The 13791-nt window shown below is 44.2% G+C and overlaps 1 protein-coding gene across 7 annotated transcripts in view; it reads right to left on the bottom strand.

Moving 5' to 3' along the window:
• The window catches only part of kif21a (kinesin family member 21A), a 57589-nt gene continuing 43798 nt past the window's right edge, over positions 1-13791 (bottom strand). For 6 of the 7 annotated variants that reach the window (XM_069714477.1, XM_069714479.1, XM_069714480.1 and 3 more), the window contains 9 exons: positions 13553-13755; positions 12864-12980; positions 8166-8302; positions 7738-7912; positions 6515-6679; positions 4748-4865; positions 4459-4629; positions 2995-3194; positions 1-1904 (listed from right to left, as the gene is read on the bottom strand). In XM_069714477.1, coding sequence (XP_069570578.1) covers positions 1814-1904; positions 2995-3194; positions 4459-4629; positions 4748-4865; positions 6515-6679; positions 7738-7912; positions 8166-8302; positions 12864-12980; positions 13553-13755 — 1377 coding nt within the window. In that variant the 3' untranslated portion in view covers positions 1-1813. The remainder of the gene's footprint in view (positions 1905-2994; positions 3195-4458; positions 4630-4747; positions 4866-6514; positions 6680-7737; positions 7913-8165; positions 8303-12863; positions 12981-13552; positions 13756-13791) is intronic. The other variant, XM_069714482.1, reaches the window with a different exon arrangement.

Below are 13791 nucleotides of genomic sequence, written 5' to 3'. Positions count from 1 at the left end.
TTGTTTTTGACAGATGGCGTTTATTCTCACCAGGCATCTGACATTAGAATCGCTACAGAGTCTAAAACTCCAGAGGAGGAAACGCCCGGGAAAAAAAGAAACTAACCGTAGGCCACGAAACATCACCCGCCACCTCAGTCCCGACATTCACTGTTGGCTCAGCGTGAGACTGCGTTCGGGTCGGTGGTCCCACAACACCAACATTCAGTCACAGCTCATTAAATACATCAACGACATCCAGTAGATACGTGTTTGAGTGACAGCTGCCGTCTCACCCAACATTCATCATCAACAACAGAGCGGTAAAGTGGAGGGACACCACGGGAGCCTCCACGAGGGACCAGAAGTCCACGAGGGACCAGGACCGGGAGACGGACAGTCTGAAGGCATCTCCTCTCCTCTCCAGAACTAAAAACATACTAGTACAGACACAGACACGTCGCTACGGTAACGAGTGGACCTCGCCCGGAGTCCACCACTAGAAGCCCTCTGATTGGGTAGAAGCAGGTGAGCAGACGACGACTCAGCGGTTCAGTGAAGCTACGTTTTATTTAACACACGATGAAACATGAACAACACGTGAAGAAGATCCTCGACCGGCCACATTTAACAAGGATTACGTGACTCTTTTTTTTGGTGTTTTTTTTATACAAGTGCTGAAGAGTTAAAGGATGAAACCAGAAGACGGTTTTCACACTCGTGGTCGATATGAAGCTGCAGCTAGCGGCCGCGTAGCTTAGCATAAAGACAGGAAACAGCTCGCCGAGCTGAACCTTCAAAACGCCGTAATCAACAGAGAAACGTGTTTCTTTTAATCTGAGGAGGAAACGACGAGTAAAAACCTCGTTCTTTCCTCCAGATTAAATAAATGAGATTTAATGTGATGAGCTGTAGCCTTAACTTTAATGCACAGGTCGATAAGTGGTGCTGATTTTCTCATCTAATTCAGAAAGATAACGCGTATATTTTCTGTAAATGTGGAACTGCTTCTGTTTCACGAGACGACAGTTGAACGGTTTATTTTTGGCCTCTGAAGTGAAGACAGAGGACGGTGATTTGTCTGTTTCACACAGTAAAGACACTTTAGTTATTTGGGATTAAAGAGTGACGGGATGTTAGTTTAGTTTTTTGGAGAACTGGGTTGTGAAGACCAGCTACCAACCCAGAAGCTCTGCCGCCTCAAACACTTCCTGTCTGTTTGTGTGTGTTTGTGTGTGTGTGTGTGTGTGTGTGTGTGTGTGTGTGTGTGTGTGTGTGTGTGTGTGTGTGTGTGTGTGTTGTGTGTGTGTGTGTGTGTGTGTGTGTGTGTGTGTGTTTGTGTGTGTGTGTGTGTGTGTGTGTGTGTTTGTGTGTGTGTGTTTGTGTGTGTTTGTGTGTGTGTGTTTGTGTGTGTGTGTTTGTGTTGTGTGTTTGTGTGTGTGTGTTTGTGTGTGTTCGTGTGTGTTTGTGTGTGTGTGTTTGTGTTTGTGTGTGTTTGTGTTTGTGTGTGTGTGTTTGTGTGTGTGTGTTTGTGTTTGTGTGTGTGTGTGTTTGTGTGTGTGTGTTTGTGTGTGCTGAGAGTGCGTTATCGTGTGACTTCTTATCGTTAACAGTGATGTCGTTAATAACCTCCTGATGACGGCGGCGCTCTGAGTCTAAGAGAAGAACTAGCGTGTTAGCTTGTGTGTTTCCTGACAGCTCCGTTGTCAAGGTTACGTGGTGTAGGAAGGGTCGTGGTTTAGGAGTTTAGGGGTCAAAGTGCAGGGCAGCAGCAGCAGCATCGCAGCATGCCGTCATGTCCTTCTACAGTCTAACCAGCAGGGCGGCGCTGCGTTCAGTTACTCGCGACCTCGTCCACGTTATCCACCGTCTCCACGGTGCTGTCCAGCCCGCCGCGGGCCCGCCAGATCTTCACGGTGCGGTCGCTGAAAGAACAAACGGAAAGAGGTCACAACACATCCTCCCAATGAAGTCAGCTGTTCACTGAACTAAGTTCATTCGTGTTTGGCTCCTCCATCCAGGAGTAAGTTGCTGATCACATATACTGAAGGTCCAGTGGACCTCTTAGGGCCAGACTGGTGTCCTGGTTCCGCCCAGTTCAACACTTCAACCGTTGCTGTCCAGAGACCTGTTTTTAAAAAGCTGTGATCGTGGCGTTACGACTGGGCTCATAAAGCTGCTGTTTCCTTGAATGTGTGAGTAGATTTGAGTGTGCAGGGTTCTGGTCCTGATGATGTTGAGGGACCAAAGATGGTCCTGGTTCCTGTGCAGGAGGACTCACAACCAGCCACCAACAGATGCTGTTTCCTGTTTTCTCCTGGTTTTGTTGGTTAGGAAGGTAAAACTCAGTGTTTCCTTCTCTCAACCTCAGTTCAGGTTATCAAAGATTATTTTTTACAAAGATAGGATTGTTTAGTTTGTTGTTAGAAGCCCTGAAGATAATTTATAGCTTAACTCCACTTTATTTTTGTAAATAAACGATAGTGTGGAAACCCTGTTGACATCCAGGATAGCTCCCCAATCAGAGATGAAGCTGGCGCCGTTCCCGTGTCTACATGGTGGTCGATGCCGATTGGTTAAAGGCTAAAGAATAAGTCCACTGTGTCGTACCGTGCTGATGGAAATCATGATGGAAATCATGTTGGAAATCATGTTGGAAATCATGTTGGAAATCATGATGGAAATCATGATGGAAATCATGTTGGAAATCACTGCTTGAAAACAGTCTTGTTCTCGGTGTCAGAACGACGAGTGTTTTTACACCTCGATTTCCTCACCGCTGCTTTTTTAACCAAACAGTTCGTAGGAAGGAAACAGTAGAAGGATCCAGTCATCCCTGAAGTGTTATCATTTCCTTTCTGTCTGCATGTATGTGTGTGTGTGTGTGTGTGTGTGTGTGTGTGTGTGTGTGTGTGTGTGTGTGTGTGTGTGTGTGTGTGTGTGTGTGTGTGTGTGTGTGTGTGTGTGTGTGTGTGTGTGTGTGTGTGTGTGTGTGTGTGTGTGTGTGTGTCTCACTCGGAGGCGGTGAACAGGTGACTGCTGTTAGCTGAGATGCCGTTGATGGGGCTCTCATGACCCTTTAGCTCCCCCAGAGTCCCCAGCGTGTCCGTGTGCCACAGCTTGAGCACCCCTCCTCTGCAGCCGCTCAGCAGGGCCGGGGAGCCGGGGACGACGCCCAGCGCACACACCCAGTCCCGGTGGGCGTTGGGGACTTGCTGATGGAAGAAACCAACACCAAAAATAATCAGTGAACACACTTCACTCACATCAGTAGACTCTTATGTAATGTTTACTACTCCAGGAAGTAGTCCGACCCTTAGCAACCACCTAGCAACAGAGGATTTCTAGTCTCCAACTGAATAAATACAGAACATAGAAACACTAAACTGATCAGCTAGCTCAGTCTGGTTGGAACAAAGATATCTGATGAACAAAGATATCTGATGAACAAAGATATCTGGTGAACACAGATATCTGATGAACTAAGATATCTGATGAACAAAGATATCTGATGAACAAAGATATCTGGTGAACAAAGATATCTGATGAACAAAGATATCTGGTGAACAAAGATATCTGATGAACAAAGATATCTGATGAACAAAGATATCTGATGAACAAAGATATCTGGTGAACAAAGATATCTGATGAACAAAGATACCTGGTGAAAAAACATATCTGGTGAACAAAGATATCTGATGAACAAAGATATCTGATGAACAGAGATATCTGATGAACAAAGAAAGATATCTGATGAACAAAGATATCTGATGAACAAAGATATCTGATGAACAAAGATATCTGGTGAACAAAGATATCTGATGAACAAAGATATCTGATGAACTAAGATATCTGATGAACAAATATATCTGATGACCAAAGAAAGATATGTGATGAACAAAGATATCTGATGAACAAAGATATCCATGGACTCATGTGTTTTTAACATTTTAGCTCCGTGTCATGTGTTCAAACCAAACCGGTCCAGCTAGCCTCCTCTAGGACTGTAAGTGCGTGACTATCCGTGGTGTTACGGTACGGGTGCTCAGAGCGACCAAAAAGGACCAAAAGAGACCCGACTTCACCAAATGGGTCATTTAATAGATCTATAACAAGTAGAAACTACATTATATTACATATTATATGAAATTATATTTTAACTCTATTTTCCCATTGAGGAGGTGGAGTGATATTTCTAGTGATGAGCAGGATGTGATGTCATAATGATTTGTTCCAAATGTTTAGTTGACCAATCAGATCTCTGGGGGCGGAGCTACTACGTCACCTTTATTGTTGCAAAGTAAAACTATGATCTCTAACTTGCTGACAAGTAGCCATTAAACGAAGATTTTCCGGCTGAAAAATGCATTATGTAAATAGAGAATATAAAATTTGTAATAGTATATTTAGTTGTATATCTACTTTTGACCCACAAAGAATCTAAATGTCTCCCTCTATCTTGTCATCTCTCCTTCGTACCTGCAGCAGGTCTTTGCGGTCCAGGTCCCACTTCTTGATGCCGTTGTCACGGGAGCCGCTGAACAAAATGTCCCCCTGGACCACCAGCGACTCGATCCCGTCATAATGCGGCGGTTCGAAGTTGTGCGTTGGACCGATGCTTCCCAGAGAACCTTCAGTCACGTCGAAGAGCTGCAACAGCGACAACACGCCGCGGTCAACGCTTTACAGAGAAGTTTGGTGAAATATCATCACAGAGAAATGTCTGTAGTGCTAAAGCTCCACATGCAGGTGGCGCTGTGCAGCCCACCTTGATGTAGTGGTCCTTGGAGCCCGTGATCACCAGGTCCTGGTTGTTTCCGGACTGATCCACGGTCAGACACATCACCGGGCCCAGGTGACCCATCAGCTTTCCAGTAGATGCAAATCTGACAGAGTAAAAAATTAATGAATAAAAAAACCTTTATTGCCCATCGAGGAATTTAAGGACATAAAATACGTCATAACAGCATCACTTGGGAATGAAGTGCATATGGAGACCGTGCAGGGTGTCGAGGATCTGCAGTGATCTACGTCACAGTGATGTCATGTCTGTCATGTCATAATCTGGATAAAGATGTTGTAAAACAAAGTCTGCAGAGATCTTTCCACATTAAACCTTCTGAGTTTCCTTCAACAGTTCAGACGTTGTTGCGCTTCAGCGAACAAACAGCTTTATGTTCAAAATCCGAACGCAGCATCGCAGCAGCAGAAATAATGTTTCACACTGTACTCTTTTGCATGTTTGTGTGCTGCTGCATGCTTCCATGTGTGTAACAAGTGTGTGTGTGTGTGTGTGTGTGTGTGTGTGTGTGTGTGTGTGTGTGTGTGTGTGTGTGTGTGTGTGTGTGTGTGTGTGTGTGTGTGTGTGTGTGTGTGTGTGTGTGTGTGTTGTGTAACAAATGGGTGCACATTCTTGTCTTTAAAATGAAATCTTAAAATAACAGTAAAATACTGCAGACCAGGTTTTTGTTGCTCCTGACAACACCTCCGTTTAAGGCCGACATCAGCCGTCAGGTACGTTTACGTTTCAAACAACACGTCGGTCTGAAAGCAGCAGACTCGTATGCTGAAAGATGAAAACCTTCAGACTCAATAATTCAAATGTTTAAATTTGGCCAGCTACAAAAAACGGGGAGGAAACTGACATGAATCCTCATCACATCAAAGTAAAATTCAGTCGTTCCAGTACAAAGAGCAGACGAGTTGTACTTCATAAATAATTCTGTCATGTTCAAATGTGACATGTGGGTAAACACAGTCTAATTATAACGTGTCCTCACAGGGCGTTTTGATTTAAAGTTGTTTTGCAGGTGACGGGTGACAGATCTGGATCAGATACTTCATACGAGTCCTCTGATTGAAAAGAAACGGCGTCGTATTAACTCACGATGTGTGTTGTGCATTAATAAACGGTGTTTCAGCATCAAGGGGAGCGAAGAGGAAATACTGGGCGTCATGAACAGACAGTCAGTAGAAGTTATTTCAGCCTAAATACTTTGTTCTTTTAATATTTTCTTAAAGTGAAAATATGAACTCATGGTCACTGTAGATATTTTATATACATCAAATGTAGAAAGGCAGATAACTCAAATGTTCTTCAATCTAACAACTATGCCTAAAGTACTATTTTTTTTTACCATAAAAACAGTTTTATCATTTAAATCCTGGACATGGAAAAGTTCCTAGTTCCCATTAATATTTATCATTTTAGTGTTAATCTCCGGTGATAGACCGGCCTGAAGACATCTTTTTCATCTGTTGGTGACACGACATGAAAAAAACTCATTTAAAACAAAATCATCAGCAAAATGGTGAAGATCTCCTTCTACGGTGGCCCTGAAGGTCAAAACGCAAAAACATTTCACAGAACACACAAATATTGCACTAAGCGCAAAAACATTTCAGAAAACACAAAAGCTGTTCTGTGAAATGTTTTTACGTTTGACCCTGCGGGCCACCGTATCCCACGATAGATCAGGTTGTTATCACCGTGACAACAGCGTGTCCCCCACCCGCCTCCGGCCGCTCCGCTCACCTCCTCAGATCCCACACTCGGACCGAGTTTCCAGCGGCGGCGTACAGAACCGTCCCGTTGGGGTTGAGGGCGATCTGGTTGATCTGGTTCTCTCCTGCTGGGATGGCGACGGTCCGGCTGGTGTTGGACGCACAGACGTCCCCAACGTTGACCTGACCCGAGGACCTGGAGACACATAATGAAACATCTGTGAAACAAGTAGTTCAGAAGGAAAGAAGCACACTGAATAACTTTCAGGACTAATGACGAGATGTTTTGGTGAAAATGTGACATTAGTCCAGATGAAAAATGAATAGAAGCTCAAGAAGTTCCTCCTGCATCTCTTTAATCCCAATAGTTCTTCTCATTTTATAAATTGGTCGAGTTTTTGTGGTTGTTTTGATCAAAATGTTTAATTTTGCATAAAATTGCAGGAATTAGTCGAGAAAGAAATTGCTTATTTTTTTTTTAAACACTACCTGATAAAGTAATAAATCTGTAATCACTTCCTGTGTTACTAATCATGCTGAGCATCACAGAAATATTTTAGTTCTAACCTTTTTTTTTAATGTATTTATTGAACTTAGAGAACCGTGGAGATAAAAGGTCTTAAAAGTTCCTAAAAGGTGCTAAAAGGTCCTAAAAGCTGCATATGTTTCCAGAACAGACCGTCTGTGACTGGAATATAGAAACAAGGACGACATCAGCCTTTCAAAATAAGAGCTTTAGATGCTGTTTAATTCATGTTCATTCAACACATAGATCTGCTGGATGAAACAAATAAAGAGACGTCTCTGACAACTGGACGTGTGGAGAAAACTCATTTAACATCCAGTAATATGGAATCACTTCCTTTGATCACAAACATTTCATCAGATCTTTATTTGAGTAATAAAAACAGGAGCAGAGACTTTCTGGTTGAAAATGAGGAGTTATTATTAATAGAGTCAGTTTTGTTTGCAAAGACATACTTTATGTCGTTAATAGTTTCAGCGCAGATTCTATTGACGACATTTTTTTGCAGAAAAATTGTGGGATTTTAATCAAATTGCAAGTTAGTGCGGAGTTTGCTTGAACTACTGTCATTATCTGGAGGGACGGATTATTGGGTAAAACTGCCTCAGACATAAATCATTATTAGGAGTTCATCACGTCGATAATTATGAAAAACTGTGTCTGTGTGTCCAGTTCAGATGTTTTGGTAGAGACACATGAGGGAGGTCCTCCGAGACGCTGCTACTCACGTCAGCATCCGGATGCACTTGGCCGAGTCCCGGATGTCCCACACTTTGATGTAGGAGGTGGAGACGGTGAAGACCAGGCTGGAGCTGTAGCGCACCGACACCACGTTGTTGGGGTGGCCGGCCAGCGACATGATCTCCTGCCCCGTCACCAGGTTCCACACCTTACAGGTCCGGTCTGCAGGAGGACACGCAGCCCGTCACCGCCACACACATCTACCGCAACTCAACTCGTGTTTAAACCTTTCACACAACACGGCGTCCCAAAGCTGCACAGAGGGAGGAACTTCAAATACTATCAAAACAGGAGAAAAGTACACAATGAATGAAACAATTGAGCTTCAATTAAGTGCCAAGATTAAGAGATACGTCTTAAGTTTTCACCATCAGAGACCTGGCGGGATGCTGAGAGGAGGACGGTGAGGACCAACCTTTGGACCCGGTGAACAGAAGGTCGTCGGTGCAGTCGACACATAAAACAGCTTTACTGTGACCCTCGGCCACGTGGACGCACTGCAGCGTCGCCGAGCGGCTGCTCTTCATGGGAGGGACGGGGTTAATGACGCCCCTGGAGAAAACACACACACACACACACACACACACACACACACACACACACACACACACACACACACACACACACACACCAGTATGAAAAGGGGCAGCGTGGATGTAACCCATAATAATCAGCAGAGATAAATCACGACCACTCATGCATAACAGCTCTCACGGCTGATGAGCACAAGGCTGCAAATCAGAAAATCAGAAGGAGGAAGAGACGACAGGAGCAGTCCAAAGAAAAACCATGAGACGGTGCAGTGATGAAAAGAAACAAAGGACCAGCCGAGAACCCTAAAAACACCCATGAACAGAGACGCTTGTGTTTTCCAGCCTGCCATAGAAATTAAAGCGAGCGTCAGCAGCTTCCCGGGATCCTGATCGATTACCGATCGACCTGTCAGATCAAGAAATTGTCATCAGATGGTGTAACGGTCAAAAAGCTGCACGCTAACAGCTATCAGAGGAGGAGCAGCAGGAGGTGGTGGTGAACACATCGACACTCAGGAGCTGTGAATGAGCGAGGTTTAAAAGAAGTGTCACCAGAATGATAAAAGGCTAATGAACAGAGAGGATTACTGAAGCTGTAATTAGCTGAACACAATGAATCTTTATTGTAATTATCTCTTGATCCCAGGAACGAGATCCTTCACTGATTTCAACCTCATTCACTGATTCTGTCAGATTTCTGTCACAGCTCCGTTACAGGACCGTCTGATGAACAGCTGCTGGCCTGTAATCATGTTGGGATATATTTTTACTAAGCAGCAACCATCAGTGATGTCATCATCCATCAGTGATGTCATCGTTGGTTTGTGAACGTTATGAAGCCTCCAGTTCATCTTGCTAGTTGGGTAGGAAGCGACCATATTTGGACGAGCTGGGGGAGGGGCCAGCGGTGGATCTGACCGATCTGATCGGAAACCTGACGATACTACGTCCCGCCCACCGATAGCTGTAACCTGACTGCACCACAGGCCTGTCAATCAAACAGACACTTCCCCCAAAAACAGGTCTTCTTGAATCTTCTTTTCTAATGAATGAGGGATTATTTTCAGATGGACCTCCAGAAAACTAAGAAGAAGGAGTGACTTTAGCTAACAACACCGAGATAACTGATGGACACATTTTATTCACTTTGGATTTGATGAGAGAAGTTGAATGGGAGTCTATGGAGCCGGAGGCTTTTTGGAGCCGACCTCTAGTGGCACTCGCTGGTATTGCAGCTGAAGACACTTCTGGATCAGAACCATTTTACAGACCTGAAGCTACAAACTCTTTTATATCCAGTCGGTGGTTTCAACACTATATTAAAGGAGACGAGGAACTTTCCACCTGCAGGATTTCTACCAAGTGTTGGTCGTGATCAGAGAGACTCCAACACCACGTGACTGTTTTCAAGATTCACCTTTGACCCCGTGCACCAGAAGGTGGAAACATACGGCAGATCAAAAACAATAAAAAACCCAGTTTGTACTTGAGTGGATGGCGGAGCGGAGGGGAGGCGGGGCGGAGGAGTTTGATGGAGGACAGGTGGAGACATCCGTCCGTCCTGGAGGAGAAGAGAGTTTCTGATGTTTCTACTTCATTTCTCCTCTTTATTCTGAACGAGCTACAACAAGAGATAATCAATAATGTAAAAGCAAAGTATTTCAAAAACATAATGCTCAGCCTCAGTAAATGTTTCTCCTGGTATATAAACCCTAACTATGAATATTCTCTCCCATTATTATTATTCCAGGTCATACAGTTCAGTTTGAAAATATAATACTGGAGTTGGAAACTGCTAAAAAAAAATATCCCACTGAATATTTATAAGGATTAATAAGGATTTTTTTTTTAATTTTGTTTTTATGTTATGTTTCTCATAATGGGATGGAAAAAAATATTAAATATCCGAGTGTTAGAAGTTAACATATTTATAGCTTCTGGAGGGAGATGTAGATGTTTCAGAATTTGTAAGCAGATTATTATTTTCTTTTATGATAAAAATATCAGACAAATCAATGTTCAAATGTATTAAAACATGTCTGGAAATAATCTTTAAATGCACCACTGACCACTAAACAAAAACAAGTTTACTTTGATAGGTTATCGGTCAACGATGAGTCTTTAAGTCGGTTTAAATTCATTCTCTATAGGTCAGACTGGAGACCCCGCCCCCTTTTGGGGGAAAACGAGTGACCCTCGCTGTAGACGTTAATGTAAAATAGTGGTTCAAAAGCAAACTAAAAAAGTTTAATTAGTGTATAAATGACCCAAAAACACCATTTAAAGTAGATATTTAAATTAGTATAGGACACGCTGCATCGATCACAAAGCTTCATTTGATCCCTCTTCAGAGGTTTTCACATCATTGTTGGTGCAACTAACTACACAGTAACTCCTCAGTATAGCGGTAGTATTTAAAGCGGTTCGTTTAAAGCAGTCTGTTGTCCCCCAGAAAGGGGCGTGGTCACGAGAGCCAGCACAACTGAAATGAACGATGGCTTCATGGAAGGTGAAAAATGAATCCTCAGTCCTACAATAAACTTTGCAAAACAACTACAATGGTCAAAAATACGACCTCGACAACGCTGCTCCTTTTTTAACACCACAACATACCCACTCTAAAAACTACATCTCCAAATCCACATGTCCTCATTGACAGGAAACATCTACAGTAAGTTGGCCGTCGGCCGTCGGGCTGCGTTTGACAGACTGACGGATGTCAGAGTGAAATCTTTCTCCCTGCTCGTCCTTCCAGCTGTAATCTGACTCTCCGGCTTGCTGATGTCACTTTTACTTATCTCTGCTGCTTACTTATCCTGCAGGACGTTCACCGTGCGCCCCACGCACGCCGTCGCACGGTTAAATGCGGGGGCGTGGCTAGTGGGCCGAGCGGCGGGGGGGACAGGAAGTGGCGGGCTGCTCCTCGGGTTCCTGCTGACCGGGCTGTGGAGGAAGACAGCGGCGCTGCCAATTAAGGTGCAGCGTAATGAAAGTGTGCGCTGAGCTGTTTAACACACCGAGAGCAGAAGAGTGGGAGGACAGAAGGGAGGGGGGTGGGGGGGCACATATGCTGCGCTCACGTCACATGGCAGAAGCGTCGGGGGGTTTCACAGCGAGGCGTTCACATGTTCACACTCATCTGAAGCTGGAAGGGAACCCGCGGCTGAAGCTCAACGCGGGTCACCAGACGGGGGCGACCGAGGGCCGGTCATTCAGGCAGGTTGTTCTCCATCATGAAAGCTGCTGCTTCACCGCAACGTTCACTTCACATCTCCTACAGCCGTTTATTTTCCTTCTTTATGCCGCCGATAGCCTCGTGAACGCGATAGCTCAGGGACGCCTGACGGGAATTTCTTCACATTTTCCACAAATTTTCACTTTGGCTACGCAATGAAGTGTGTTTACACATATATCCATGTAAAGTACAACTGGAGGGGTCAGCAGAGGCAGACAGCTGCTGCCAGTAATTCTAGTTTTAATTTAAAAACCTGACATATCGCAGCAATGAAGCAGCCTCAATGACTTTATTTATACTCAATCTTTTCTCACACCTTCATTTATTAATGCTGCAGCTTTGGAAGAGAAACCTGAACCCATTCTGTAATTTTAGGTATGTAAATAACATCAAGACAGAAATATCGTGCATCTCATGTAAAAATAACTTTTAAGAGCAGCTGAAATCTAACAATAGCCGAACTAGGGCTCATTAAACACCTGGAAAAAAATATAAGGAGGAAAAAGGAGGAAACTCTCCATAAAAATGGTCAAAGTTAGCCTGAGGGTGAAGATGGAGATCATGAAGAGTTCGTCCTGTTGGGTGTTTTAGTAGCTTAGTGGTCAAAACACAGTTCAACTCAGGGAATCGTCATTTCCTTCTCCTCCCCCACGATTCCTGTCTCGACTCTACTATCAATTCAAGACTGAAATTCAAACAGAAAAACAATCCTTCATTTGCCTCCTGGTTCTGCCATCTGACGTGAATGCAGCAATATTCGGCTTCACACTGTCCTCATGCACTCGCACACCGACGTGCTTCAGAACGAACGCACAGTAAATGTTGTTTCAAGCTGGCAAACAATCTGTGCACATAAGATCCATCTATCGGCTGTGAAAGTAACCCAGAGTGTTCCTGTGCTGTAATCTGAGACAGGGTGACAGAAATGGTTTTTTACTTTGATTATTGAATGATTATTTCACCAGTTTTAGAAGTGTTGACTCAGCATATGCACAAGAAGGGAAAAGAAAAGTGATTTCCTCAATCAGTAAAATGCAGGTCAGAAGCAGAGGAACTGATTAGCAAGTTGAACACTGAATTTGAGTCAAACTACCAGAAGCAGCAGGAGAAATGAGCATCATGGCTCTGAGAAGACACGGGTAGGAAGAAGGAGACTTTAAATTCAGCGTAGAACTTGTCAAAGGTCATCAAACAGGACGCAGAGCGGTCAGATCTAGTTTCACACCACATGCTTTTTCACAGCAGGAAACCCACAGGAGGAGAATTAGTAGAGTCAGAGGGAAGTTATGCCGCTTTTCTTTTTTTCGGCTTCACAGCCACAATGCTGGCGGCAACAAGCTCTTACTGTTTAATCTCCTTGACCTTTGCCCTGTCGGCCGCCTTGTCATAGGTCTTCCTGCGAGAGAGCGGCGAAGGCTCCGGCACTCGCTTCTCCACAACCGGAGGAGTTCTGGAGCCAGAACTGAGCGTTCGGATTTATCGATTAATCCACAAACAACACAGAGACAGTGCACAGAAACAATCATAAAAAACAACCGAGGGACCTGAAACTGACAGAAAAACAATGGCAACGATGGAGTGGTGAGCATGCAGTACACACAGAAACACCGTTACCTGAAATGTAAAGTCCCAAAACAGGCGGGGGGCGTCGCCAAGCTCATGTTTAGTATCCAACAATAAAACTAATAATTGAATGTGTGTATAAGGATGAGCTGAGGTGCTCAGTGTGCTTTGGCCTGTTAAAGCAGCCTGGTTAATAGTTTTGCTTTTATCATGTGACTAAAGAATTAGAAGTGCTGTTATTTTCTTTAGAGGACAGCAATAAACAAGCCATATACATGTTAATATCTGCTCATATCTTCATGCTTTTACTTTGAAGGGCTCGTCTAAATGAGTAAGGATTTGCAAAGATGCTCATGAACAATTATCAAATCCAATAAAGCAGAAGAAGTAGCAGCAACATCAAACATGCAGGAATAAAACAGGAAGTAGAATTGAAAGTGTTAGTGAAAAGCGTGTCGGGCCTGAACTTACATGCTGCCCATTTTAGAGGAAAAGCCGGGTGAGAGAGCTGTGTAGTCCCTGACTGATGAGCCCGACACCTCCGTGTCTCCGCCCCCGTCCGGCACCTCCGCCATCGGCAGCATCGGACCGGAGAAGTCTGCGGCGGATGCGTCGGGGGCGGAGTCACTGTTAGCGTACAGCAGCTCCATCTGAGTGGTGGTCCGCCTTCGAGCCTGTGCAGCACAGACGTGAGAGAAATAAGTGAAGGA

Source organism: Brachyistius frenatus, unplaced genomic scaffold, assembly GCF_029030835.1.
Source record: "Brachyistius frenatus isolate BFR_SWC_R1_liver_20210118 unplaced genomic scaffold, ASM2903083v1 Contig_131, whole genome shotgun sequence".
NCBI classification, from domain to species: domain Eukaryota; kingdom Metazoa; phylum Chordata; class Actinopteri; family Embiotocidae; genus Brachyistius; species Brachyistius frenatus.
This window is presented reverse-complemented; position numbering and strand designations above follow the sequence as displayed.